Source organism: Chenopodium album, chromosome 27 (genome assembly GCF_948465745.1).
Source record: "Chenopodium album chromosome 27, dcCheAlbu1.1, whole genome shotgun sequence".
NCBI lineage: Eukaryota > Viridiplantae > Streptophyta > Magnoliopsida > Caryophyllales > Amaranthaceae > Chenopodium > Chenopodium album.
Window position 1 is genome coordinate 3,957,186 of NC_137860.1, and position 26,908 is coordinate 3,984,093.

The following is a 26,908-nucleotide window of genomic DNA, read 5'->3' on the forward strand; positions in this document are numbered from 1 at the left end:
TTGCGCATATTATTGTCACTTTATAACGGATGTTCAGTAATTTACTGAACATCTGTTTTACTTAAAAGTTTGTCATGTGTGAGATATGTGTTGTCCACTTTTCCTCATTAGTGGATATCATGAGGTTTATCATAAACCAGTATCAACCCTAATTGTAAAATCACAATTGTATGCAATTGTATACAATTTCCGCTGTAACAAAGAGTATACTGTCATACTAATCAGTTGATCTTACAAAAGTATTTTTTTTTTTTTTCCCTTGTGCTTTTAATGGATGTCATCATACCGAAAACACCAAAGAGCGGTTCCACCAATTGATGACGATATAATAAAATTGTTGTTGACATGTAAATATTTCATCTTACGCGACATGATATTTGAATTTCATTCGTTTATTTAACAAGCTTATGATTTTTGTTCAACCTTGTATGATAGTTCGTAAACGTATTGACTCATTTACACCCCTACTACTCTGCTAATGTACCTTTGAAAATTGTTGTATTTATCAATTTATTTCTTAGTCCATTTTTATTTTTCTACTCACTTCGCCTTATTTTGTTTTTGACTTACCTTTTATACCATCTTACCCTTTCAACCAAGCAATAATTACACCTTTTCACTCTCTACTCTCGCTGACTTTATTCCTTCTTTTCTTAAACAAACTCATACTCATACATTCCTTGTCTTTACTTATCCTTGACATTCTTCAATATAATCATAAATGCCTATCTATATTCTACAGTGATTGAGTATAACATAAAACAACGAAGGGGTTTTTAATAAGCATCTCAATTGTGTGTTCATATAAATTGAAACTAATGTGATATAAATCTAGCACTATACCATGCCAACCATGGTACCACGCATATTCAAGAAATTCCAAGCATCGTGCTAGAGTTGCCTTTGTGGAAATAAAATAGAAGAGGCTAAAAAGGCATTACTTAACTTTATATACACCTTTTCTCTTCATCAAACTACCTTTGAAAGTTGAACTTTTTAACAAATGAAAATATTCTTTCCTTAATCTTAGTTTACCCTTTCTTGTTGGTTGAGGCAACACCAGACTTTAGTTTAGCCCAACAATTATCCTTTGCTTCATAATATGAACAGTTACCATATAAACCCAGAAATCCCATCTTCTCTATTAAAGCTTTGTATATCTCATTTTGCTTATTTCAATCTGAAGCCGAAAACGGAGCATAACAGTCTGCAGACATGGGTTTTCTTGCAAAAATCGCTATGAGTTTCGATGCACTTATTGGGTTAGCCCTCCCCTCCTTTCCTTCTAGTATACAAGTTCTTTGTTGCTCCAGTTTCTCCTGATAATATTTTGATTAAAAACTTGATTGTTCCTGTGCCATTTCAGGCCTGGGCTGATGCTTCTGTATCCACTGTAAGTTATATTTCAATAGTTATTTCATTAGCAGAAAATCGTTCAGAAAAGTGCAATATTGAAGATTGCTATATAACAGATATGCGTCAATGCGAGCAATTGAGAGCCCTTCAACACTGGATGATCAACAATGGCTGACATACTGGGTTCTTTACTCGTTGACAACTCTCTTTGAGCTCTCATGTTGGAGAGTCCTTCAATGGTACCTATATTTATGGATTGATAAATGGTGATCATATAATGTATTAACAATAAGAAAAGCCAAGTCAATTAAAACAAATTTCGCAAAATATTGCAGGCTTCCGTTCTGGCCATATGTAAAGCTCTTGTTTTGCATGTGGTTGGTGCTACCAATCTTCAATGGCGCTGCATACATCTATGAGAACTATGTCCGCAAGTATGTGAAACTTGGGTTGTCGGTTAATTCCAACTATCCTCAGGGCCACCGTCAAGTGCTCCAATTGATGTCTCTTGATGCTCGGAAAGCTGTTGAGCGCTACATCGAGAGATATGGGCCTGATGCATTCGAGCGTGTTGTCAGAGCAGTAAGATGAAACTTTTAATCTAAAACTTCTATCTTGTCCCTGTTTCCCAGTCATAATTTATCTACAATAATACTAATATGCTTGCAAAACATTGCAGGCTGAAAAAGAGGCAAAAAGGCAAAGCTAAGGATGTCAATAAAGATGGCTTTTTCCCATAGATCAGTTATATGACGTTCAATTCAATACTTGCCTGGTTTGGCAACTCCTGAACTTTGTATTATAGAAATTATTTTATGAAAAATTCTAGCAGATATTGTAAAATCCAACATATACGGTTCTCAAAAAAGAATGTAACTAAAATTTGGTGAATGAGGAAGATGACACAAACTATCATATGTACACATTCATTCAAGTTCTAGCTTTACATACTACAGCAATACAGTCTCTTATCAGCTTTATTGACCTCCATTTAACAATCCATCATAACAAAAGATGCATATACTGTTTATATACTTGCTCCGAATGGCAGGGGTTTTGGAGAAAAAGGTACACATAGCACAAGACAATTTATCTTCAGCCCTCCCATAGTTCTATAAACTGCGGCTAGTAATACCTATCAAAGCAAGAACATCATAAGATAACTACTCATAATGGTTGCCTTCAACCTTAATCTCTCTAAGTACGACCTTTGTCAAGGTTCAAAGAGAGAAAGGGCCAATGGGCCATTGATCTTGTGATATTAAACTACAATGCTAGCAAATGGTATGAATTGACATTGTTCCATCCACAATGCCAAATGCCATTTCAATAACTAAGTAACTTTATGGAAAAGAACTATAAGGAATTTCCAAGCTTTTCAGAAAATGCAGATGGTGTCATCAATCTCTCCGTACCTTTTCCACTTTCCTATTACCGTAAAGCTGTGTTCATTAATTTTCACTCCTCCCTTGTTATTGCTAAGATTAAAACAAGTATAATATGGAGTATACAAAGTAAATATTTGAAGTTACGCGACAAAAAATACTCATGCATCAAATGATGAGAAATCTGTATTGGACTACTGCATAATAATAAGCTATGAACCAATGCACCACAAACACAAGGGGAGAAATGTAAATAATATAGCAGCTAACTTACTATTTGTGTTTCCCCTTTGGTTTCTTTTTAGAGCTCTCAACATCTTCATCACTCGTCTCATTGTCATCAGAATCATCATCTTGTGTATCATCTTCTAACTCCTCATCATCAGAAGATGGAGATGGATCAAGACGCGCCGCATCCATAGCCCACCTTATAACCTTCTCTACTTCATCTTCCTCTTCATCATCAATGATAGCTTTACCATCCAAATTGCCACCGGCAAGCTTATCCTCAACAGAAGCACCTGATGTCTCAACACCCACAAACGAAGAGGAAAAGGAGGGAGATGGCTTAGGCAAAGAGGCCTTCAGAGCTGCAAATCTTGCTAACAAGTCATCATCCTCAACTTCTTTGTGCACTTCAGCAGACTGTGGTGGAGGGGTTTTTCTGGTTACACCCTCTTTCTTTGTCTTCGATTTAGAGCCCGTCTTAAGGTCTCTGAATCGCTGCTCTAGCTCTGGGTGTAGATCAGAAGGGGAGGCATGAACCGTGTGTGAGTTGAGGTTAATTTTTAGCAAAGCTGCATCCTCTGCAGCCCTAAGCAATTCTTCAACCTCATCATTTACATCTTTTGTGTTCTTTTTGTCACGACTCATATTTCCCTTTTCTCTCAACAAGCGAACACAGACACAACCCCCCTACTTTCGACTCCTTTGGTCAAATATTTGCACACAAAGCTAAAACACAACCCCCCTACTTTCGATTCCTTTGGTCAGATATTTGCACACGAAGCTAAAACACAAACCCCTACTTTCGATTCCTTTGGTCAGATATTTGCACACGAAGCTAAAAGTTCGTCACTAAGATATCTGAGACAGCCAAAAAAAACCAATCTTACAATAATAGTTCAAAGAACTCAAAACAAACGGAATAAATTACGAATAGCTATTTGCACCAGCAACCAATTGTAAATTCTGCAAGCAAGCATGTAAATTTATGACTTATACAAAGTATCAATCAACTAGAAGGAATTCAACAGAAAACGATATAGGAAATCTAGACAACGCGATAGCCTAAAATTGTTAGGTTTAGTTCACAATGCTCCAATCCATCAAATAATTTTTACCTATTACCAACTAATCCATCCAATAAATCGCGCTACATACAGAAACTGCAAATCACATCAACAATCAACAAATTATGCATCAATTTATTATTTATGTACCCCATCACTACTTTATCAGTAAAACAAAAGTTAATTACAACCCATCAAAATTCAACAGAATCAACACACACCCATATACTGATTAATCGCAGCATGCTAATCAATCAAAATAATCAAATCCATGAATAATACATTAATTAAAAAAATTAATGGCAAATTTGCTGCATAATTCGTTTGAAATAAGAGCAAATTCATGATTTCATTGATTCTTTTTTTTTCCTTGATACAAAAATAGGCAGCATGATCGAACGTTGAAACCAATGATTAACAGCTTTACTAAAAAAAAAATTGAATATTAAAATTAAAGAAGATGTAATATTACATCAACCAAGGTTAAAAATCAGTACCTTATGAATTGCAGAGAGATTATTGTACATTGAACATACTAGTCCAGGAATTTCGCACTTACGATTTACCCATTTCGGAGTAATATTTCTCTTTTATTTTCCTTTATGAAATAAAATCGTTGATCTATTTACACAAACTAGCCTTTTGACCCGTTTGATGCATGAGCTATTTGCCCATTTCATACTCCCTCCGTCCCCGAAAGAACAACATTACGCGGGTATTAAAAAAGTTAAATAAAAAGAAGTAAAAGTATAGTGAAAAGATAAATTTACATGGGGTTTGTAAAAAATAGATAGAAAAGGTAATAACATTATATTAAAAATCAAATTTTTATACGGGGAAGCTAATTTTGCACAAATATTGTTGCAAATTGGTGGGTGTTTTTATGCAAATGGGTCATTCTTTTTTGGACTAAAATTAGGCCAAATGGGTCGTTTTAATTCGGGGACGGAGGTAGTAGATTATTTTCCTTGTAATGTGTTGTTTATTTGTGTTGGATGCGTTGGTGTTGTTTTGTACTCCCTGCGGGGTTTATTTTTATTTTTTTTATTTTTCTTATGCTACATTGCTAACAAAGAAAATAAGAAAGTGAAATATTAAGTTCACTGCTAAAAATGTAACAAAAATATTAGTGAGGATGGAACAAGTATTTAAAAACGGAGGGAATATTCAATTAGTCAACACTGTACTTGTATTATTTCAGAAAAAATTCCCCAAATATAAAAACCTAAAATAAATTATATACAAATTAGACAAAGAACGATTAAAATTCAGAAAAATAAAGAACAATGATCACCGGTTTTGATCAGAGAAAATGATTACAACCAAATCTAACCACAAAATCATCAATAAATTTATAAATTGAGAAAGAACAATAGGGAGTAACATGGTGATTGCAAATGAAATTAAAAAGAGAGAGGAAAACACTCTGTACCTGTAATTGCTTGCTCTTTTAATCTTGATAATGATTAAGGTTTGAGGAAGAAAGATGAGATATTGATGGGCCAATTGACCAATTTGGTAAATTAAAAAAAAAAAAAAAAACCCTTAAAAGACAATTTGGTAAAAAATAACTCCGCCGACAATTTGGTAAAAAAAGTTAACCCTTAGCGACAATTTGGTAAATAAAATTATCTTAGGCAACATTTAACACAAAAAATAATAATAATAAAAAAACAAAACAAAACAAAACAAAAAAATCAATAAATTACTCGCGAATACTTAATTTAGTTCGTTTTTTCATGGTTTTTTACCGCCCTTTTTTTATGGAAATAACAATTTCAAGAAAAAAACATATTACGGGTGTGTTCTATTCACCTGATTTTCACTGATCTGAACTTATCTGAACTTATTAAAACTTATTTTAGATGTAATTTGTACTTGGTTAACCCTTATTTGAACTTATTAGACCTTAACTGAACTTATCTGAACTTATTACACCTGAAATAAGTGAAAATAAGGTGAACAGAACAGACCCTAAGTATCAATTTTTTACTTAAGATTCATACCCCCTATTGACGAAATGTTTTTAAAAAGAGGTAGGAAATAAATTTGATATCGGGATTATTTAGCAAAATAAAAAGGAGATGACATAGTAATTCAAAATTTTTAAAAGGAAAAATAAATTTAAAAACACAAATACATATTAAATTATGATTTTTAAAGAGTTTGTCGAAAAAAATAGATTTTTTGGTCTAAATGTTGCCGGAATTTATTGTTTTTACCAAATTGTCGCATATGATTAGGTCTTTGTACCAAATTGTCGCCCTAGTAAGTTTTTTTTACCAAATTGTCGCTAGGGGTCTTTTTTATTTACCAATTTGGTCAATTGGCTGATATTGATGTGAAGAAGATATAATCGATGATACGCTTTGAAAAAAAACAACAAAAACTTCTTTGAAGTGTTTTAGGTTTACCGTTTTAGTTTTTACAAAATAGCTTTAAAGTTGTTTTTTAAGCTATTTTACCAAACACTGCTTTGTTTATTTTTGGGGTAAAAAACAAAAAAAAAAAAAAAAAAAAAAAAAAAAAAAAACAAAAACAACAGTGATTTCAAACATACCCTAAATTTTTTATTTTAAAAAATTAATTAAAATGAAATATTAAGAGACATGACATGTAATTGATTTGTGGTGACATGTGGCATGTGAGTGATTATGGTTTGTGTTAGAATAAGTATAGATAAAAGATAGATGTCAAGTTGATTAACCAATTTAGTTGTTTTCTTTACGGCTTAGTAATCCTTTACTATTGATTTTTTCAAAATGTGCCCCTCTTTTGTGAAGTTACATTATAACCTTCTATTACAGTTATAATTAGTAATCATATGATAATCTAGGCATTATGTAGCTGTTAACGGTGTTAATTTTAATATTTCTCTTGATTTACGTGCTTAAAAATGGTTTTGCTTATCAAGGAATGTCTCCATCTGTGTGTCTTTGTTTATTTAACACAAAACGAGCTCAATTTGGATCTTTTAGGCCAATAACCCTATTAATGGCTACATAACGCCAAGATCACCTTATGGTTAGTAATTGTACGGCAAGGTCACCATATGGTTACTAATTTTACCATAGAGTTACAATGTGTAACTTCCTAAAAAAAAAAGGGGCATGACTTAGAAAAGTCAATAGTGGAGGATTACTACATAGACCCTTATTATTAAAAATATGAAAATTTGTCATGAATAAGCTAACCTTGGCCGATTAACTCAACTCAAATTAAGTAACCTTTTGAATTTTTGATTAATAAAAAATAAGTCGACTTTTATAATAGTGACGCACTCAAGAATTTAATAAACCCCAAAAAGGCAATTATATACTACCTAATGGTTTTGAACAAAAGGCTTAAACGCTCTACGTATATTAAAACGCTTAAATGCTCAAAAACTCTACTTCCTCACTCGTGGGTGCGCAACCCCCCATCGACGCCAATCACCGCCCTTATGCAAAGAAAGAGGTTAGTTTGCCCTAAATCCCTAATTTGATTTTTTCTTAATGAATGTATAATTGATGTTGTAAATGCTAATTAGGTTCAAAATTGATACTCCGTATTAGTTTAGGTGTAGCATTGTAACATTTTTATACTTCCTGACTAGTATAAATTTGCTTGATTTTTGTTTGTTTGTTTGTTTGTTTGTTTGTTTTTTTTTTTTTTTACATGAAACCAATTAAATTTTTATTTTTTATTTTTATTAAGTTGACGTGAACGGTATGTAGGGAATTTTAATAAAAAGTGGAATAATTATGGAATTTTGGTTTGTTTAAGCAATTGTCATCTCTATGGCTATCTCCATTATGTAACCTGCTTTGCAAAATTGCAAATAGCATAAATTCCCCTAAAAGCAGTGTAAAATAAAGTGTACTTTTTTCTACTTGACTGACCACTCCATATTGTAACAGCGCCACTCTTTCGCTTGACTAGAGAGGAGAATATAACTAAAGCAAGAACACTGAAAAACCCCAGCAAACCCAAAGAGAAAACAATGGAGAAACCCAACAAGAAGCAAGTCTTGCTCTTTTACTGTGTTGAGGCTGAAGAACTTGCTCGTAAAGTTGCCGCTCAATCTGATCTTATCAATCTTCAATCCATCAATTGGAGGTCTCTCTCTTTTACTCTGCTTCAATTGTTTTTTTTGTGAAATTTCTTGTACCCATTACCCGGAATTTGTTTAATTTCAATTTTTATTGATAATTCTGATTCATGGGTTTAACTGATTTCCTGGAATTTCATGTATGTGTAATTTTGTGGTTAGTGTAACGATACCCTTTTATTTTTAAATTACTTAGATTTGGGTACTTGTTCAAGTGTCCAAGTCGGCTTTTTTATGAATAATTTTCACACTTTTAGCCCAGAATTAAATGTAGAAATACAAGAGAAGAGTCTATAACCTTGTTGGAGTGTCGAGGATCCGACATGGGTACAAAATGAAGTGGTGTATCTAAGAAATGTAAATAATTTGTAGTTTTATTTCTCTTTGTATGTTGCAAGTGGTTTGTAGCGTGTTGTACAACAATTTGGCTGCGAATTGTTATTGTTTGTTGGAAATGTTACAAGTTCCATTTGTCTGCCTTGAAGCCTAGGTATTTCCTGCTATATCTTGCAAAATGGATTAATTTACAAAGTGAAATGTATGGTACATTGGTGCATATTTGAAAATGCAACCTTCATCCTTCGGTTGTTGTCTATTGAGCTCGAAAATTATGCACTACTTTGTTAGATTTTCTTTGATAAGGGAAAATAGATAGGTCTTCATTTGTGGTAGTCTAGTGGGCTTGCTCAATTATCTGGTTTGTGGACAATAATGAAGCTGTATTATACAACATGTTTACCTCCCTTATTCAGTGTTCTATTAGAGGTCTGATTAATTGTATCATGTATCAGGAGTTTTGATGACGGTTTTCCAAATCTTTTCATAAATAATGCACAAGATATAAGGGGCCAACATGTTGCCTTTTTGGCTGCTTTTAGCTCACCAGCAGTCATATTTGAACAACTGTCTGTTATATTTGCTCTTCCGCGGCTATTTGTTGCATCCTTCACTTTGGTCTTACCATTTTTTCCAACTGGATCCTTTGAGAGAATGGAAGAGGAAGGAGATGTTGCCACAGCTTTTACAATGGCAAGGATATTATCCAACATTCCAATATCAAGGGGTGGACCAACTAGTGTAGTCATATATGACATACATGCTTTGCAGGTTGGAATAAATGTGTTCTCTATTCTGGTTCCTTATTGTCAATTTTTCATAATACTTGAGTATTGGAATTTCTTTTACATGCTTCGTGATCATATTTGTGTTTATTGAGTATTATGAGGGGGTCTTGTTGAAATTCTGTTACATTTATGCTTTCTTTCTTGATTTTAAATTTCATATATAACATCGTTAATTGAGAATTTTGCCAATATATATGTGGTTTGACACTCATAGAGTCATATTAAAATGAAGGTCTTTGAAATGACATTATTTTGGTATGAAAAGAAATATGCTATCAACATACTCTTAAGAGATTGAATGGGCTGGTGGTCACTATGATTAGATTTGTGACAAACTTTAGCTCAACCTCTGCTTAAAGTAATTGTTACATTACAAGTTCAAGTTAATTGATCAATGTGACTATTGATTCCAGTCATAGGAGATATTTTATATATGAATATGAGTTCACCATTTCCAAGTTAATTGAGTAAACCTTAAAATGTCATAGTGTTGATGTTGGAGATGGGAGTGAATTGCATTAGTACATTTTTTTCGTAAGAACTAGTCTTTTGGAAGAGTAGCACTTTGAGTTATTGTTGTGAACAACAGATAGTAAGAATGTTACCGTTAAAGTAACTAAGACCAACTTGTCAAAAGTCAGCCTAATAAGTTTTGTAGAAACTAGAAAAGGGCAGTGTATCTCTGTTGAATGCTGTTCTTTCTGTTGCTAATAGAATGAGTTGGAGGTGGGTGCTAGCTTTCTATATTCTTGTTGCAAGAAAACACTCATCATCTGATAATTTTTTATTATATTCCCTGCTCTCTTCTACTACACATGAAAGTTTGAATTGAAGTGACTGAGTTGCATGATCTTACTCAGCATACTTCGTGCAATTGATTTGGAATTGATTGCCAAAGTGTGAATGGTCTGAATTGTGGTAATAAATTGAGGCTTCAAACTCTAATTTGTTGGATGAACACTGATCAGGCCTTGGTCCTCTTGGACAATTATCTGTTCTGAGGTTGTAGTTCCTAGTAGCTGGTGAAGTGCTTGCTCTTTCTCTATTCTCTTCTAAGTAAAAAGTGGGGAAGCAGAAAAAGATGATATATTATCTGTGTAACAAGAGGGGGTAACTTCTAGATAATGTGTGATTGTTGATGGTTGAGGACCAATATTGTATTATAATAGTATATGAAGCAGCTTAAATAGAAGATATATTATTGAGAAACTGGACGCATATAGGGCCTGAGAAGTTTTGGTGGAAATATTAGGACATGACCTTTGTTTTCTATATTATTCAGATGTGTTTGTTCAGTGATTACTATAGCCCATAGGCAGACTATGGAAAGTTGATAAAGAATTTTTGGGGATATATTTAATCTGAGCTCCTTATTTTTGGGTTTGGGGATTTAGTTCCTATGTACTGTTTAGTTTGCCTTTGTCAGGTATTGGCTATTGTGATATGGGTTTGGGTTTGAGTGACAGGGATTTTGGACAAGTTGGGACAAGACTTAATAGAGCCAACCATCTAAGCAAGAACTTAAAAGGTGTTGTAGGTCATACATCACATATGTTATGTTGTTAAGGTGCTAGTATTTAGAAAGGCTGTCATTGAGCCGGCCTCAGGAACCATCCTTTCTAGATTGGCTTGAATTACTGAAGCTTAAAACACCGATGTAAAATAATGTCAATGCAATGACAAAAGCTTGTGAGGGTTTAGAGTCATTGCAGAAAGTTTGTTTCTGTCTCAGTTGAAAATACCATGGCCGGTATATACTATACTGTGTAGCATTGTAAATCTGAATAATTGCTCAATATTTTCTTTCTTTAGTTAAAAAAACTTTTTTCTGAAGTCTTGATACATATATCAGTGTCATTGAATGCCAATTTTAAATTGTCTCTCTTCAAAAAAACTGCCATTGTAAGTGTTAGGAAATAAAATGTGTAGTAACGTTTTCATACGCCTCTACTCTCTTCTTATTGAGACAATAATACTGTAGAGTACGTTGAAAGGGCAAAGAGAGTAGTGTAAAAAATCACTGATTATATATCTGATTTGTGTATTTAACTTTTCTCAGATCTTTATCGTATATTAGGGGATCATAAAATATGGGTAATTTGTGATAGAACCGTGTTCAGAGGGTATGTAATTTTTTAATATCAGAGGTATTAATATCATGTAATGAATCCTTGAGAGGTGGTTATTACTTAGATATTTACATTATTGGTTGTTATGGATCCTGATGTAAGTCATGTAACTACTATAAGTAGGATTAGGATATCAGAGGTAATAATATCATGTAATGAATACTTGAGAGGTGGCTATTACTTAGATAATTACATTATCGGTTGTTATGGAGCCTGATGTAAGTCATGTAACTACTATAAGTAGGATTAGGATATGATTATAAACTTTATAAAGAGAAGTACAAAAAATACAAGTATAAGATAATATAATAGTTAATGCTAGATATTTTTACTAATTGCTTCGAGATTGGTTACTATGACTATTATCTTGTAAACTAGCTGTTTTCAATCATGGGTATTCAAACTGTTTGTTATGTTTTTGACTTGGGTATTGGAAAATGAAAAGTTATCAGGCTTACTATTTTAGGGAGTATTGATAGTAGCATTTTCCCCGGAGTGCAAATTTCTGAAATGCTATCAAGAATGCCTGACCATGGTAAAACAAGTGATATCATGATATGCCTATTTTGGATTCATCACGAATTTGTGAATTTACTTTGTCTGTTCCCTTTATTATTTATGCAAAATTAGGTCCCTAACTTCTGGCTTGATTATTTATGATTTCTATCATACTTCTTTTGATACTACGATATTCTTGTTTGCATTTTGTGCAGTCTTCAAATCTTCAATGTACACCTTTGACCATTATTACCTTTAAAATTGTTAAAAAGTTGACATCATGACACATTGAAAAGAATTTAACAAGATCTTGCATGATAGTGTTTTTTCTTATGTACTTCATATAAATTACCAAAGGCCGCCGGGGTTTTCAAAGTTTGACTACATAAAATTCAAATCCGAAGCTTTCTTCCTGGTTTTGTTTACTGACTACTGTCTCAATCTTCTGTAATACATTGTTTTTTTCACGTATTTGACACTTTATTTTTGCTGTTTTGCAGGAAAGGTTTTATTTTAGTGACAATGTACTACCATTGTTTGAAACTGGGATCCCCCTGTTGAAGCAGCGCCTTGATCAACTCCCGGATGCTGAAAAGGTTACTATAATATGTTTTCACTTCTCAACTGGCCATTATGTAAATTCCACACAGAATTTTCAACTGTCCTTACAACTGTATGTTAATTACTGCTTACTCCACAATATTGTTCCAGATAGTAGTTGCATTTCCAGATGATGGAGCATGGAAGCGATTCCACAAACAGCTAGATCATTTTCCTACGGTCTGTGTATTTTTATGTCATGTGTGATTATTACAACTATTCTTACCAACTTAATCCTGCATATTCCATCGCAATTAAAATTTTTCATGTCATCCAAAACCAGGTGGTTTGTGCAAAGGTCCGTGAAGGTGATAAACGGATAGTGAGGCTTAAGGAAGGCAACCCTGCTGGATGTCACGTTGTCATTGTTGATGACTTGGTACAATCTGGTGGTACTCTTATTGAATGTCAGGTATTTTTCTTTTCTTTGTTGAGAGAAAGCAAATAAGCAATCATGTCTGTGTTAAACTAGGCTTCATTTAGTCGTGTACATATGCAGACAATGCAGTACCTTGTTCCTTTTTTACAACAGCAGACTTGCTTCTTACGTTACGCTAACAATTACCTTGGCTTGGTACTCAGGAATTCATAGATTTTGGTCATTTATTTGTTTTCCAAGTTTCACTCATCTTTTTAAGTTGAATCTTACATTTATATTATTCATGTTTACCAATCAAATCTGTATGTTTTCACGAGTACTTGTATATGACTTGGTTCTTGAAACTGCAGAAAGTATTGGCCGCACATGGTGCAGTGAAGGTTAGTGCATATGTGACCCATGCTGTATTTCCAAAGGCTTCATATGAGCGTTTCACGCATAAAAATGATGGTAAATACTCTTTTCGACCATTATTGATTATTTATTACATAATTGCAACATAGTATCTATTCTTGATTCCAAAATCTATAACTTTTGGATCACGGATTCTTGTCCTCGTACTGTAAAGGCAATTGCAAATAGAGCTCCTTTCGAAGTTCTGAGCCTTGCTGGGTCAATTGCTGATGCTCTTCAAATATGAAAAAGATACAGAGCTTTTTGCCCGGAATAAGTGATAATGTAAGGTTATGCGAATTTGTATTATGTCATGGTTACATCAAGGAGATATACTCATTTGAAAAACAGATTTATGAGGCAGAGTTGCTTTGCAACCTCCTTCAGTTTCGAGTTCAGTAGGTTCAGTATCGGTATCAGCCGTAGCTTGTAGATCAGTTATTGTTGAGACAGGTGAACACTTCCTGAATCTGAAGGTACTATTACTCAGTTATTATGTCCTAGTTGTTGGGTATAAGATGAAAAAAGTATCAAGATAATTTTATTGCTTTACAAATAAAAATAGATACTTTAGTGATCAAATTAAATGCCTTTTATAATCCAAAATTTTGTTTATCATCATTTCTTTAGATACTCTAAAATTCTGTAATGCATATAATTTCAAAAGTAATCAAATAAAATACAAAAAAGGAATAGAACTTTTGACTAATTTCTCCCTATTTCTTGGACTTTGGGCTTCTAGCCCCCTAAGACTGCGGCACCGGCTGTTCAACTTTTTTTGGTGTTTTTATAACCATTAATTTACAGACTTTAACTTGGCTAAGATCTCATATACGAGTAATAACAAATTAATAATCCAAGCACAAAGCAAAGTTTCTATTCACTCTTTTCCAATTTTTTTTCCTTGCATACTTTAAAACTCATTTTGCCCCATTTTTAAGGCTACATTTAGATTTTTACAATCTCTACCACAATTTTTTATGTTATTTTTGTCATTAATACACTTTCAATTTGTATTCTGGATTAATATTAATTTTCTTAACGATACATAATGTTACAAAGCTAACATGATTGAGATTGGACAAATGAATGGATATAGAGCAAACAAATGAATACGAGGGTAAATATGATTTATATTCACTATCTATGTACTTTGTATTACTCATGACTAGTGGATCATGAATAACCGCCCATTATATCATCTATACTTGTTTCAACTAAGACGTATATGATGCAAAATTATGTACCCATATGTCATCCCTTAAGCGTCACCAAATATCATACTCTACACCAGAGGTGTCAAAACCACACTCGATTCGAAACTGGCTCGAAAATTATTCAATTTACATTTTGACTCGCGTGAACACAATAATTTAGCATGATTCAACTATAAAAATTTACTCGATCTGACTTCACCGAAGCTGATCCGATCATTTGAATTGACACCTTTCTACACCTCTATAGATTGAATACGGAGTACTTCGTACTAAAGATGAAGACTTTGAAGAGGAAGAAAAGAAAAAGGAGAAACATGAAAAAGAAGAGAAAATGGGCAATCACTAATTAAGGTCATCATTACTATCATCACTTAATATTACAAACAATTCTTGCTTTTCATTCTTCTCTCTTTCTTTTCCCCTCCCCCCATTGTTTGCTCCTTCCTTTCATCTTATTTTCTACCACCCACAATGTCTCCACCACTCTCAACCTTTCTCTCTCCTTCTTTTTCTTCTTTCTCTTTTGAATTTCAAACCTTAGCTTCTACAAATATTCAGCTGTCCTATATTTTATCCTATTTCTCTAATCTACCCCTATTTCATTTTCCCTTTTAAATATATTACAAAAAGATAAGGTCAGAAAACTATGGCAGCTTTATTGTTCTCTTACATTTGGGTAATCAATCACTTATAATTATTGTTGAACCTTTAATTTCTTTGAAAATCTTGAAATGGGTAAAAGGGTATTTTTGTTTCACTCCTCTGCTTCTTCACTCTTCATCATTCTTCCTCTTTTCTTCATTTCAGGTGATTTTTTCTCTGCTTTATTGGTCCACATTTTTTTTGTTTTCTTTGTTTTTTTAGTAGTTGTTTTGTTTTTCATCATTATTTGTTGTTACTTGGTCTTGGTCCTCACTTTGGAATTGCCTAGTCTTGTTTTGATGTTATGCTATATCGTGGCAAATGACAATGATATAGACGAGATTTGATTTCTAGGCTAGTCCTTTGGAAATGCTATGTCCTGTTTTCTTGAGTTGTTGTTTAGCTAGGTGGTTATATAAGACAATGATGTAGATGGGATTTGATTTTTAACTTGACCGGCATATACAATTATACACGATTCATGTTGGGTTTCTACAATTTTTTTGTTCATAGTATGTTCATGTTGGATTTGAGTAAAAATTGAGTGGAAGAAACCCAGAAAGGTGAAAAAGAAAGTTTGTAATTTGCGGCATCCTGCGTTTGTTGCCTTTCTTAATGTTCTTGGTGAACTTAGGATTGAGGGATTAAATTAATATTTTAACTAATTTTTTTTGGATAGTTTGTCGTATTATTAAGATTCTCATGGTCAGAAGTTGCATATTTGATTGCTAATTATAGTGGACAAATATTCTAGTAATTGGCCTAAACTAGGAAGTAAGCATTTATCTGCTTTGTGATTCGATTTGTTTGTTGGTCATTTTTTATGTTTTGTTTGTCATCATGTACACTAGGAACTAACCATTTGTAATGTGTACGTCATCCTAAGGATTAGTTATTTGTACAACTTGTTTCGGTATATTCGAGTTTAGGCTAAAGCATTTGAAGTCCAATCTTGGTCGAGGAACTCTTGATCAATCTTCAAGACTTGAAACATCACTTTGTTAATTTAATGAAACTATGATAGTCCAATCTCGAGGATAGATTTATCATTGCTTAACATTGTATGTTCACTGTTCCTAAGAAAAAATATGTTAGGTTTCATGTTAAGCTTTGCTTTAATGCTGTTTTCCGTTCACTTTTGATCACTTGGACTTGTTGAAGAATTTTAGGATTTAAACCTGGAATGTACTTGTATAGCTGCCCCTAATTGATGAACTGAAGTGTTTGTTCTATAAAAGCATATCAGAATATATATATTCTGATGTAATTTGTTATATATGTACATTATTGCTTAGAGTAAGTTTCACATAAATTAAGGTGTGATTTAATTAGTAAGGCATCTCTACTATCCTCTCATCGATTTTTGTTCTTGGTCTGTCAGTTTCATGTACTATAATATGGGGAGGAGTTGGACCTGGTGAGGTTCCTACTGAAGCAACTATCCAAAAGGACATCACATCGCCTCTTACAACTGTACCAACTATTAATTTCACAGGCGCGTCAACTGCTCCTGTATTGAATCCAAACTCAATCCCTGAAGACCCGCCTAAGTGGGTTCCATTTGCTACCCCAACCACATCCTCACCTGTTAACTCAGGTGCTAGCTGGTGTGTTGCCAGCCAAACTGCTGCTCGGTTAGCATTGCAGATGGCTTTAGACTATGCGTGTGGCCATGGTGGTGCTGATTGCACTGCAATTCAATCTGGTGGGAGTTGCTATTACCCTAATACACTCCATGATCACGCTTCTTATGCATTCAACACGTACTACCAGAAGAACCCAATTCCAAATAGCTGTAATTTTGGGGGTACTGCTGTTGTCACCAGCACTAATCCAAGTATGATCAACACTTCACTTTTTTTCTCCTATTTTCACTTGTGCTTTTCTTCTTTTGTGCAGCCTATATTTTGTTTTTTCGTTATGTCTTTTTTTATTTTTTATTGAACTGAAACATGTTGAATACAATCTACATGAAATTTATTGGGCCGTTCATGAAATAGGATACATGTCAATCATATTTAACACAGAAAGTGCATTAAGCATATGTTGCAAAAGGAGAAATAATGTACAATTTTTATATTTTAACTAAAACTAAAACATTGATGAATTCGTGTAGAAATGATCAAGTTTTTTGTATTGTGAATAATTAATACATTTTAGCTGCACAGAAAGTATATGATCATAATGGAAATTCAATTAACCACGCGAGGGGAGCATTTTGCTAGTCATTTTAAGGAAAAGTTTACTCAAGTTTCCTCGAGATTTCAAGTTTAAGGTCTCCAAAACAGATCTCTGGCCTTCGAGAGAGTGAGACACTTTATACTAATCATAGTTTATTGTGAATTGCATTGTGATGCAATGTGATTGCACTTAGTGAATACTGGTGCTGCAAAGTGCAAATTTGCTCTCCATGTGCCTGATTTTGACTTCCACTTATCTGAGGCCTTAGCCACTAATTATTCTAATCACCCGTGGTACCTTTTAAGTACATTTTTAATAAAGCTGGTTATATTATAGACTCTGCTAACTTTCACTAGGGATAAAGTAGTAAACAACGTTAGAACAGTCGGTTACTTTTGGCTAACTTTTGTATTTGTTCATTAATTAAATTTACGAATGGAAACTTATCATTATTGCATAAAATGTCACCATTTCTGATGAATTTTTGTACTACCTTTAATAGTTATACTTCATATTCGCTCTGTACTGATGTCACAATATACCTCTTGATCATATTTCAGGTACTGAAACATGCCAGTATCCCTCTACAAGGTGAATATGCATATGTTTTAGTGTATTCTCTTTTCCTTGCTTTATTTTGTCTGAATCAGATATTAACTGTAAGTTGTTTCTCTGATTGCAGCACGAGTTCATCTGTGCTAGACACTACAAATCAAAACGTCTCCACAGTTTTTGGCGTGGGACCACCTGGACCGTCTAGTTCAGCAGCAACCCTTGATAGCAAGGTTTCATATCTTTCCAGATCCTTATGTTTCATGGTTCTTATGCTAAGATATGGCCAGTAGACATTGTTAATCGTAAAGGAGTAGTTCAAGAAGCTCGTTCACTGGTATAATTCTGTAGAAAATTTTAGTTATGAAGATGTTTAGCCGTGTAGGATATGTTTTCCATGTATTAGCAATCTGAGGGGCAGCTTAATCATGTAAGTCAGGTTATCTATTTACTTGTTTCCGGCTGAAGTGCGCTGTTTGATTCTTTGCCCTGTGACAGCAGGGCAAGTGTAGGTTAGCGATGTTTATAATTTTTGAGTTTATAACCAGCATTTAGGTTGTGCTTTGTGCCTTTTGTGGTATGTATTTATGTAGTAACTTTGCTTGTAAGTTTGACTGATTGAGAATGAAACATTTTAACCAATTAGACGTTGGTAAAGGGCACCAAAATTAATTTGAGTCATGCTAAATTGCTATTCAGGAAGATACGAAACATGACTTGTAAATTGTAAGATGAAATAAGGAGCATTTTCTGTAAGTTTTTGCCATAGAAGTTACAACTATCAGGTACAAAAAAAGAGTGATGTAGATGAGAATTGAGATGGAAGCACTCCCCTTTGGCATATGGTGTGTAGAGGTGAGGGATTAGATAATTGCAGGCCGGGTTTGGGCTTTGAATCCCTTTGTTCGAATAATATATACTTCCTCCGTTCTTTTTTACTTGACCCGCTTTGACTTTTACACTATTCACCACCCCTCCTTTGACCGTCTTTTGTGAATAATATGTAAGGAAAAAAAAATTCATGTGAGATCTTTTTGAATTCGTCTCAATAAGTACTATCATAATATATAACTTTTATAATTTTTTACTTATGGAGAATTAAAGTTATTGATCGTTAAAGTTTTGCATTGGCAAACGTGATAAAAGAAACAGGTCAAGTAAAAAAAACAGAGGAAGTACAAATTTTTACCTAGACTCTACGGCAGGGAAAACTGCCTGCACCCCCACCCCTCCACGCGTGCCCCGCCCCCGCCCCTTTTCATTTATGAATTTTCTGTAAATTTTTATAATATGTTCATTTCTATATTGGTAAATGTTCATTTATAAATCATTAGATGTTCATTTTTATAATAAGGAGTTTTTGTTCAAACTAATACGAAGTACATTTTATGAATTGCATTTTAAGAATTTTTTTATCAATAAAAATGAGAGCAAATTTATTTATTTATATGGATTGCTGCGTTCAAATCATTTTTATTATTAGAAGTATTGCATCATCCAATGTACATTTTTGTTTATTCGTGTTTCAACATATGTTCATTTTTGTATCATTAAATGTTCATTTCAAGAGCTATGTGTAAGTTTTATAGTAAGATGTATAAAAATACATACGTCTTAGAATTGTATTTATATAAATAAAGAGTTGTTAAAAATAATTTCTAATATAAAATAAATTCAATTTAATTACAACAATAATGCATTTCCATATAGCTATACTATTACATGTAATTGTTTCATAAACACGAAAGTGAACATTTCCATCATCCAATGTTCATTTATGTTTGATGTTTGTTTTCAATAGTTAACTATAGGTTTATTGTAGTTGTATTTGAATATAAATGTTGTACACGTGAATTTCAATGATTTTTATTCTTTTAAAGACGCTCATACATATTTTAACTAGTGAACATATTTTAAAATTTGTTATTTTGTCTATTTATAATAATGTGTTGTGTGTGTGTGTGTGTGTATATATATATATTTGTGTTTATGAGATTATAAGTTGTACATGTGACTTTTATTGATTATCAATGTTTTGTAGTTTCATAAATAATGTTCAGTTATGTAACTATAGATGATCATATATATTTTTACATATGGTAATTTAACTGTAATTGATCAAATGCATTATTGTGACTGACCATTATTGCCATTATATGTGTTCATTTGTTACATGTTTAATTATCTATTAACATGTGAATGATTGTATACTAATATACAAATGAACATCTATCAAAATGGAAAAGAAATTTATTAAATAAAAAACCCACTATGAACTAGTTTAATTAATGCTTACTTTTCTCAAGATTTTTTATGTTCTTCTCTAAAACTATTTCCTTCGTACTGCAATAAAAATGAACATTCATCAAACACCTTTGATGTTCTAATAATCGTATGTTAATATGTGAAATTTTGAATGACCATGTATTATTATGTGATTGAACATTTACCAAAATAAAAACGAACATTTATCAAATAATTCTCCACTTCAAACTATGAAAAAAGGAACATTATTACACGAATGACTATAAATTATTAAATACATATGAATTGAATGAGCATTTGTATTAATTAAATGAGAGTTTTTCGAAAAAAAAACATGTGAATGATAGTATACTAATGTATAAATGAGCATTTATCAAAATGAAAATGAACATTCATCAAAAGAAAAATTTCACTACGAATTAATTTTATTAATACTTACATTCTTCCAGAATCTTTGTTTTTCTTTTCTGGAACTGTTTTCATTGTTGTACAAAAAAAAAAAAAAAATGAAGAATGTAATGATTTGATTTACTAGTTTTTGAACAAAAATTACTAAAACTATAGTAAATACTTACATGATGCATTTTCCGCAGTTGATGTTTCAATAATTGTTTTGAAATACAATCACAACAAAATTTTTTTTAGTAAAACTTAGGTTTCATACTCTTTTTTGAACCAAATATGAACAAAACCACTTATTCTTTCGAATTTCAATCTTGTTTTGTTGAATTTTGTAGTGATTGAACAATTTTTATTGATAATTTGTCTCAAATTCGTAGAAATTTTGGGTTTGAAAAAGTAGATCAATGGGTTTAGAGAGAGAAAATGGGTAAGGAGAGAGAAAATGAAATGAAATGATGATTTGAATATTTTTTTTTTTTATCTATAGGTGGGTAAAAAGTGTGTACAGAAAATGAGGTTGTTGGGTTTGTTTATGTATTGTTTAGGGATGGGGGTGTAGGGATAGATAGCTACACTAGAGTCTAGGAGTATATAATTAAATAATATAGTCTCTCAAAAGCTACGGCCTTGGACTAGGCCCATAATATCACCATCCAAAACAGAAATTGCAAAAGGAAGGTTTACAACAATGTGTGTAGGATATAGACATTTAGGGCCTGTTCTGATTGACTGAAATCAACTGAACTAAACTGAACTGAATTGAGCTGAGCTGAGCTGAGCTGAACTGAACTGAACTGAACTGAACTGAACTGAATTTATTAATTAGTGATTTTTAACTACGGATTAGTGCTCTTTGATTACATATTACTATACCTATGTGTATATACAAATGAACTTCTTATTATTATTATTATTATTATTATTATTATTATTATTATTATTATTAATTATTGATTATTATTATTATTATAATTAATTATTGATTATTATTATTATAATTAATTATTGATTATTATTATTAGTATTATTATTGTTATTATTATTATTATTTATTCATGATTATTATTATTATTATTATTATTATTATTTATTGATAATTATTATTATTATTATTATTATTATTATTATTATTATTATTTTTATTATTATTATTATTTGTTGTTGTTGTTGTCGTCGTCGTTGTAATAAGAGCTTAAAAAAATGAAATTTGGCTTTATATCATTAGCAATATCATTAGACATAAGAGCTTAACTGAGCTGAACTGAACTGAACTGAATTTCAACGGAAGAGAACAGGCCCTTAATATATGGTGTTCTTGAAGAATGAATGGATCATATATTCATATGGCTAGATGTATGTTGGTTGCTTAGCGTGTGGCTCGAATGCATGGTGCGTGCATGTTTTTGATTATTAAGTCCTTTGGAAGATCATGAGAAAAATGTTGTAGCCTTTCAGCACTATATGCGAAAGAGGAGATTGAACGGAATTCCAAATTGTTTGAAACAACCCCGGCTTCCATCCATCCTACACTCTACAGTTAACAATATACTCTCTCTGATTCAGATTAGGTGCACCATGTTAGCCTTTTCACTATTCATATATTTTCTTTTGACCGTAAATTTTTACCAACATATGAAAACTAATGTTAGTATACTACTATATGGTTTAAGATTTATCGCAACGTATATCCTTAAAAAATTAACTTCTCATTATTTTCACTAATTTATAAATAGAGATACTAATAGTCAAACTTGTACATTAACAAGTGTGTCAATCAGACTATTGCAATTAAGTTGAACGGAGATGCACGTACAAACTACAAAATTCCATCTACCAAATCCAACAAGGCAACAAGAATAATGTTTACCCCTTGTTTATGTGTGAACCAACTTGAACAACAGTAGATGAATAATGTGGAATAATTTGAATAGGTAAAGTTAAAAATGAAAAGTGATGGTCACGCAAAGTAGCTTTGAAATAAATTTGTGCATGCATGAGAGTATGAAGCAGCAGCAAATGTGTGTGAAACATCAAATTTATGTCATTTCTTCCAGCTAAATTATTAAACAGAATGAATTTGTTTGATCGATCACTTTAATTTTTACACTGTTTCAACACCCACTAGCATTTGCATCAAATGATTGCGTCTTCTTCACCAAATTATTAACAGAAAATGTGTGACCACGGTAATTACAGTAAGTACTATTTTACATATACTTCATTTTTTATTTATTATGTACAGTATGTAGTCTATTATTATTATTAAGTGGAAAATAATCATTGTCAAAAAAAAAAAAAAGGTGGAAAATAATTGAGGGGCTCTGAACATCATAAAGATTGTGGATCATAATTTAAAGTTTGATAATATCATATGATGTTTAACTTATCAACAGATGAGTATGTTTTTCGTTGCGTATACTTCTATCTGCTTAAGAAAGTGGGTCGTAATATATATGACAAAAGCTAACGGATGTCTCGGGGGCGTCGGATAAGATAACTAAAAGTAGAAAGATTAAATCAAAATGAGCATTAATTATACCGATCGACGCGTAATTTTGTCATGCTTTCCTAAATAATACGAGTACCACTTTAGATAGTATATTAAATGCTTATCAAAAGCCCTAAGGGCGTTTGTTAGCAAGATCCAATATATATAAGAGATATAATGAATTATTGTGATTCACCCAGAAAATCCATATGAGTAAGGACATATAACTATGTAAGGTATGTTGGAAACCTGCAAACTATAGTGTGAAAAGAGATATTGAAATTCCATAAGGAGGTACTCCCTCTGGTTTTTTTTTTTTTTTTATTTTTTTATTTTTTTATTTTTTTATTTTATTTTTTTTATATACATCAGTTTGACCGGTATATTTGTCAAGACGCTACTTTGACCATAAATATCTTTTATTGTGTATTAGTAAAAATTGTAACAAAACTATATTATGAAACTAGACATTATGACGAATCTAATGATATATAATATAATAACATTTATTCATTTTTTAGAGGTGAAAAAATTAAGTCAACCATGGTATATAAATAGTGCAATTGTCAAAGTGATGCTGTACGGGATGATACCGATAGTAACAGTTAAATAGCCGATAATATCTCCTTCTGCCGCTAAACAACTGTTAATTAGCACTGCACGTAAGCTCAAAAATCCATAACGGCCTTCCTACCGGCCACGTGGAGAGCTGCTTGAGGCCACATAGGCACCTGCTGCCTACGAGGTCGGTTTGCCACCTATCGTTATAGGTGGCACCAGCTTGGTTGTTTCTCTATATATACCCAAGCAAATGTTCACCTAAAGGTACAATTTTACTTACTCTCTTTCTCTCTCTACCTAAACACTTTCTCTCTCTTTACTCTTTCTTCTTATCGGATTGCTAACTTTAGCATCGGAGAGGTTATTCCCGGATAACCCCCGGGTTAGCTTATCTGTGTTGACTGTGCAGGTGCGTAATTGGACGGTAAACTTTTACCAACCCACGAAGATTATCTGTACCGGTGTTCACTCGGAACAGATGCATATAAAAAAAACGGAGGGAGTATATAGAGTTGATAGAGCCAAATAAATATACGGATCAAGTTGGGTGATTATAAGTTGGTAGGATTTATATTTTAAATCCTAGATGTTTGGAATTCGAATGTTATTGAGGGTGTATGTTTAGAGGTATAGCTTCCCATGATTTTCCCCTTATTTTCAAGTGTCTTGTCTAAAACAACAGTAGGGTTTGAGCTTTTACCTGACAAAACAAAGGCTCTTACATAGTTCTCATCACTCACATGATCATTTTCTAGATTAATCCATACAATAAAGCATAACTTGAATTTGTATTTTACTTTATTTGGTAATTGATATATACATTTGATGTAACTATTTGACTATAACTAATTAAGCTTTTCTCATGACTCATACTTTGTGTTATAATCACTCCAATAAACTTGTACAAGTGTACGACTACCCCAACAACACATACATACGTACTAGAACATACATAGAAAGGTCTACAACAATACAATACATGAATCACTAACTAAGGGCCTGTTCTCAATTGACTGAACTCAACTGAACTGAACTGAATTGAACCGAACTGAACTCAGCTGAACTGAACTGAATTCAGCTGAACTAAACTGTACTGAAATGAATATTTTATAAGAGAAGGAAATTAGGAGCTGAACTGAACTGAACTGAATTGAGTTGAACTGAACTAAACTGAACTCAGCTTAACTGAACTGAACTGAATTTCAACGTAAGAGAACAGACCCTAAGTTACACTTATAAGCAATTCTAGCATGAATACTTTAGTGATAATTTGTGACTTATAATTCAGAAGAAGAGAGTGATTATCACAATTTATGTGTGAACCAACTACTTTCTTGAGTTTCTTCTCAATAAAGTTTACTACATCCATATATTGCATGCATGGCTCAAATTCAATTTTACTTTATTAAAGTTATACTAATTAATTATTAAAATTTCCATCTCTTAATAAAAGGGAACAGAAAAAGATACATACTCCTATATTAATTAAAGATTAAAAAGGCAACTGTTGCCTAATTAAGGATGGTATATCACATGACATAGTAGTACTACATAGTATTGCTTTATTACATTGTCAACTGTGACAAACTATTCCTTCAAATCTACCATTAGATAGTCCATATTTATTACATCAACCAACTAGATTTGGAGTAAATGTATATCTATAAACTATGATCTATAAAGTTTTATATTGCTCTTCTTTTCTTTGACTTGCAATTTTTATTATAATATTCTTGTTCTTAATAGAGAAGAATTCATACAGTTATGCAATATACTTATATACTGTCTAGTAGTGAGTTGCATCGGCCCAATTTTTATTCTATGATTTCTAGATCGATCATGTGTTCATGAATAATTTAACTTGGGCATCTCGATCGCATACCTTCTAGGAAGGTTTGTTAATATAACTATTAATTTGCCTATAATGTACTCCGTAAGAGATATAGAATTAAAAATGTAAAATGTCACGTGTCATATCGTCATACCTAATGTTTTCAGTTTGACTTGTAGTAATAAACTTTTTAGTTTTTACCAATATGTTTGATCTTTGTGTAACTTTTTCTTTATAATATGTAGGTTCATTTTGAAATGCTAGTTATTTTGTAATGTTTTTTTATCTAGTTTTGTAATGTTTTTGTTCTATTTATTTTGATTAATTGATCAAACGGATCTTGCTTGTGTACTTTGTATATTTTTATTATATGCAAGAATTTTTCCAAAAGCATTTTGTAAGCTAGCCTTGAAAATCATATACAAATTCAAGACAAGATTCAAATTTATCAAATAATTTCGAGAAATTACCAATATTCTTATATATTCTTTTTTTTGACAACCAATATTCTTATATATTCTTATATATCACTAAATAGATCTTTTGCATCTAGCATACGTACAAACAATATTAAAAAATTTTATGAATGAAGTAGTGTACGTACGTACGTGCTTGACAATGTCAACCTACACATATATGAATATATGATACTTTTCTTTCATATCCATCTCTCTTACATTTAGAACAATGTGGTCACAACACTAAAGTTTTGTACCAAAATATCTATATATTGATCGATATATACACCTACATTTGTAGTACTCAAATAGTCGAATGAATTAAGACTTATAATACCTTATCCACAACAGTCAACATGAAACATTGACTTAATTAACAGTTAAAACGTAAAAATGTCACTTGTTGTACTGTATTACGAAATGTTTCTAGTTAAAGTGCCTAAAATTATGTACTCCGTACTTGGTAATCCTTTTCAGAACTTATTTTTCCTAAACTAATTGAACTTTTAGAACTTATCGCATCTAAAACAAGTGAAAATAAGGTGAACAATGAACATTATAGGCCCTAATATCTCTATCATTGCATCTAGCATACACACACACAAACAAACAATCAATTAATCAATCAAAGCCTTAATCCCATAAGTGGTTTTAGGACAGTTTCATAAACCAAAAGTAATTATTCCGAGTCATCCACAAAAATATCTTATCTATCCCTTTCAATGAAATACCCCTTTTTTTTAATTATTAAAAAAAAAAAAAATCTAATTTTGTACTCTAAGTCTCTAATATCTTTGTTCTGCTATTTATTTTGATTTGATCAAATGGACCTTGTAGATATACTTTAATATTACATGCAAGGATTTTTACAAAAGCATTATATAAATGTAAGCTAGCCTTGAAATCATATACTGGTACAAGTATCTTCTAAGTCAAGATTCAAATTTATTAATCACAAATATTCTTATCACTAAGGGCACATGTTCTACTCACCTAATTTTCACTAATCTAAACTTATCTTATCTTATCTAAACTAACCTCAATTTATCATAATTTTTCAAAACT

General features: G+C 32.1%; 4 protein-coding genes across 4 annotated transcripts; 3 read left to right on the forward strand and 1 right to left on the reverse strand.

Annotated features, from left to right (window-relative positions):
• The first annotated feature begins 1,078 nt into the window (after positions 1 to 1,078).
• Positions 1,079 to 2,277, forward strand: LOC145620213 (HVA22-like protein f). Its single transcript, XM_081674846.1, has 5 exons — positions 1,079 to 1,262; positions 1,367 to 1,393; positions 1,473 to 1,595; positions 1,692 to 1,938; positions 2,036 to 2,277. Exons 1-5 carry the CDS (start codon positions 1,216 to 1,218, stop codon positions 2,063 to 2,065), a joined length of 474 nt encoding a protein of 157 aa, XP_081530972.1. The 5' UTR covers positions 1,079 to 1,215; the 3' UTR covers positions 2,066 to 2,277.
• Positions 1,772 to 4,649, reverse strand: LOC145620212 (uncharacterized). Its single transcript, XM_081674845.1, has 3 exons — positions 4,531 to 4,649; positions 3,016 to 3,827; positions 1,772 to 1,909 (listed from the first exon to the last, which is right to left on the reverse strand). Coding segments are annotated over exons 2-3 (600 nt in total). The 5' UTR covers positions 3,615 to 3,827; positions 4,531 to 4,649; the 3' UTR covers positions 1,772 to 1,908.
• A 3,254-nt stretch (positions 4,650 to 7,903) lies between these two features.
• On the forward strand, positions 7,904 to 13,749 carry LOC145620427 (ribose-phosphate pyrophosphokinase 4-like). Its single transcript, XM_081675104.1, has 7 exons — positions 7,904 to 8,131; positions 8,915 to 9,230; positions 12,375 to 12,470; positions 12,586 to 12,654; positions 12,758 to 12,886; positions 13,204 to 13,303; positions 13,357 to 13,749. The coding sequence occupies exons 1-7, from the start codon at positions 8,016 to 8,018 to the stop codon at positions 13,491 to 13,493; spliced, it is 963 nt and encodes a 320-aa protein (XP_081531230.1). The 5' UTR covers positions 7,904 to 8,015; the 3' UTR covers positions 13,494 to 13,749.
• A 1,119-nt stretch (positions 13,750 to 14,868) lies between these two features.
• On the forward strand, positions 14,869 to 18,483 carry LOC145621328 (glucan endo-1,3-beta-glucosidase 12-like). The gene is made up of 4 exons (XM_081676069.1): positions 14,869 to 15,270; positions 16,487 to 16,942; positions 17,847 to 17,877; positions 17,969 to 18,483. The coding sequence occupies exons 1-4, from the start codon at positions 15,195 to 15,197 to the stop codon at positions 18,129 to 18,131; spliced, it is 726 nt and encodes a 241-aa protein (XP_081532195.1). The 5' UTR covers positions 14,869 to 15,194; the 3' UTR covers positions 18,132 to 18,483.
• The last annotated feature ends 8,425 nt before the right edge of the window (positions 18,484 to 26,908 follow it).